The following is a 3,298-nucleotide window of genomic DNA, read 5'->3' on the forward strand; positions in this document are numbered from 1 at the left end:
GCACGCCCCACCACTCGTGTACTCTAGCGCTATCTGTAGTTACCGCTAAGCACTCTTATTTGTTTAGATGATTTTAAACGTATCGGTATCTATTTATTTCTAATTTTAAGTTCTTTACTACTATTTACATAATATACGAAGTTATATAAATTAAAAAATCACATTTTTAAAAACCGTGAAGTAGTAGAATATGTGATAATTATGAATTTAAGTGATTTGTGAAATCTTTGAATCGTTTTGTAGATAACCTTCATAGGTTGAACTTTATGCTTCGAGATATATTAGTCGAAGTTACTATCTATATTAAATATGTTTTAATTATGTTGTTAAAAACATATATTTATGAAATTTAATTAAATGTCAGCTAGTCGTTTCAATATCGTATTTATCAACAATATAGCTCTTAACTCTCCATCAAAAGAAAAGAAATGACGAAATAAAAAGTGAAGTTAACGACCTGAAACAGATTTGTTTTCTAACTGAGGTTGACAGAAACCAGCTGGGCTCCAGTATACGCAAGGCATTGTGTAGTCTAAGGTTCATGACCGTCTAAGGATTACCGTTAGTTGTTTAAAGTTGTGTTTCAATTGAACTATACGTACTTAACTCCTGTGATATCTATAATTATGCTAAGATCTAAACCGCAAGTTCGACTCTGATTATGGCTCCGATATTGAAGACTTACGGTAGGAAAAGCAGCATTAGAAAGATTGAAAAAGAAGATACATTCGATAGACTTTTGAGGAGTCATAATTCAAATTTGTCAAACATATTCGAATCCTCGTCTGATAAGGAATCTTCAAAGAAAAAGTCATCTGGAAGGTACTTGAAAATGTTCTTTTTACTTTGCCCTGTTTAAACCCTTTGAACTTTATTGAGAGGGGATGGGGTTCTTGTCCACTTAGTAACAGTACAAAGATTTATTACACAGTTGTTAAAGCAGGTCTTGAAATACCTTTCTCCCCTTATACAATTGTTTTGACAATATGGTTATCAAGAATCCTTTGTTATGTTTCATAAGTTCTTGATGTAAATAGTCCTTATTACTTTATTGTTGATAGTTGCATTAAAATGTTCATTATGTACAATGACCTTTTCTGCTTGAAGAAAAAATTAATTGAAACCTACTTGATTTTTTGTTTGTTTTTCTTAAATTTATTGCTTATCTGATTTGTTTAACTCCATAGTTTGTGCATAAACAATGAATAGTAATATCACTGTTATCAACAATTGATGATAGCATGTATATATTACTGTAATAAGAAATATAGTGAGCAATATGTTACATTCTCCGATTAATACACTGTTAGTAAATTGAACAAATTTATTTTTTAAATACAATCCTTAAAAAAAAAAAGATTGTAATTCTTGTTTTAAAAAAAAAACAGATTTATGAACTATCACATTACATTTTAAATTATGAATTATAATTATTATGACTCGAAGAACTGTAGTTAAAGAATGTCCATCAATCATATTTTATCTTTAATAAAACAGAGAACTGACAGTTTTAAGTGATAGAAGTATAGATATGTTTTATTTCTAAATGTATTTCTGCTCTCATCTGTTGTTATATATTGATTAATTTTACTTATATTCAAAACTGCTTTATAAAGAATTCATTTAAGATATTTTTATTATTTTTCCTTCGTGCAAGTACAGTACTTGTCAAGTTGGCTGTCTTTTTTTGTGTCCTGTGAGTGGGAGAAGTGTTATGAAAACTATTGCATAATTCATTTGCTTTTCTTGGTTAGTACAGTAGAAAAAAAAACTACAAAGAAAACAGTTCATCTACTGTATTACTTGTTAAAATTACTGAATTTCATCTGATTTTTGACATTGAAATAAACGCAAAGGATCATGATTTTTTTAACGTATGTATACAAATTGTTTTTCATATTTAATTCGATACAGAATGAATTAATTTATTTTTTCATATTTGAAGTGTATTGTGCAGCATTTGTATCTTTAAGATTTCGTAATTATTAATGATTTGATTTTTAAAGTTTATATTTACCTCAACTTGTTATTCAAGTATGGAATATAAGAATGAAAGAGTTAAAAAAAAATTATCAATATGTATGAATTACAATGATTCATATAGTTATAAGTATTAGTAACTATAATCAAAAACAATTAGTTCAAACCCTGCATAATGTTTTAATTTATATTATATATTATTTACAATTTATATGCTATAAATATTTTTTATTCTGCAAAATTAGTCTTTTTCTAAGTTATTCTAACAAAAATCCTGCATAATTATGTTTATATTTATACGCACACTCACTGTTCCTTTATTTCAAATAGACACCCGTTACTTTATGAATTATGCATATGATAATTTATCATTTGCATAACTTGAAGCTTAGAACAAGATTAGAAAACAAATTAGATGTTTATGGGTTTTTCAAATTATATTGCTTCATTCATTGCATTTCCATAAAATTCTGATTAGTTAATAAGTCGTTAATAATTTTATATGCTTTAATAAGGTTCTTTATTAAAAAAGGTTTTATTAAGAGGAAATTTAATGTTTTTCTTCATAATTATGTGGCTTGTTCTTTGCTAACAGTATTATTTTCGTTTTAGTAAAAATGTGTATTTTTATATTTGAGCTAAATTATGCAAGCCTATGCATTATTAATTAGAGTCTACTTGAATTTAATTTACTTACCATTTTGAATTTGGCAACTCTCAGGCAAATGAAAGAAATTTTGATACGTTCACTTAACATTATACTACTAATATATTCTGTTTAATTTTAAGTTTAAAAATAAAAGCAAGAAAAATGGCTCCTCCTCTTTGAAAGATACATGGCTTACTGAATCATAGTACATTAAAGTTTATGATGGTTAGCGCTATGTTAGTTTTCTTATATAAACAACAGGTTCCGATTCATGTTTATTAAACAGTCCTGTGCTTTTTTTTAACCTTGTAGTTCACTTTAAAAATCTTATTATTTCTCGAACAAATCTAGGCTTTGTTTTTAGGATATAGAATTTCTTTGGAAAGAAAAGTAGTAGGCTTTTTGTTAGAAAATATATCGGGCTTTTGGTGCAAACTTTTGAGCACACTGCCTCCTTGAGTAAACTCTTGAATAAAAGTTTCACATCACTTAAATTTTTATCTCTAAAAAACTCTATAATTCCCCCATTCCAATACAGATAAAGTTATATTATTTGTATATAAGTTAGGTTTTACCTACTATTTACTAATAAATTTACTTTTAAACAAGTTTTAATAATGCTTTATTTTAGTTAAATAATTATATATTAATAGATACATGGGTAATCAT

The 3,298-nt window shown here is 26.7% G+C and overlaps 1 protein-coding gene across 1 annotated transcript in view; it reads left to right on the forward strand.

Moving 5' to 3' along the window:
• Positions 1-236: 236 nt before the first annotated feature.
• Positions 237-3,298, forward strand: part of LOC106681784 (uro-adherence factor A) — a gene marked incomplete in the record, with an annotated part of 29,181 nt that continues 26,119 nt past the window's right edge. The window contains 1 exon segment of the mRNA XM_067047113.1: positions 237-822. Coding sequence (XP_066903214.1) covers positions 662-822 — 161 coding nt within the window.

Source organism: Halyomorpha halys, unplaced genomic scaffold (genome assembly GCF_000696795.3).
Source record: "Halyomorpha halys isolate HHAL.00 unplaced genomic scaffold, Hhal_1.1 Scaffold364.1, whole genome shotgun sequence".
Lineage (NCBI taxonomy): Eukaryota > Metazoa > Arthropoda > Insecta > Hemiptera > Pentatomidae > Halyomorpha > Halyomorpha halys.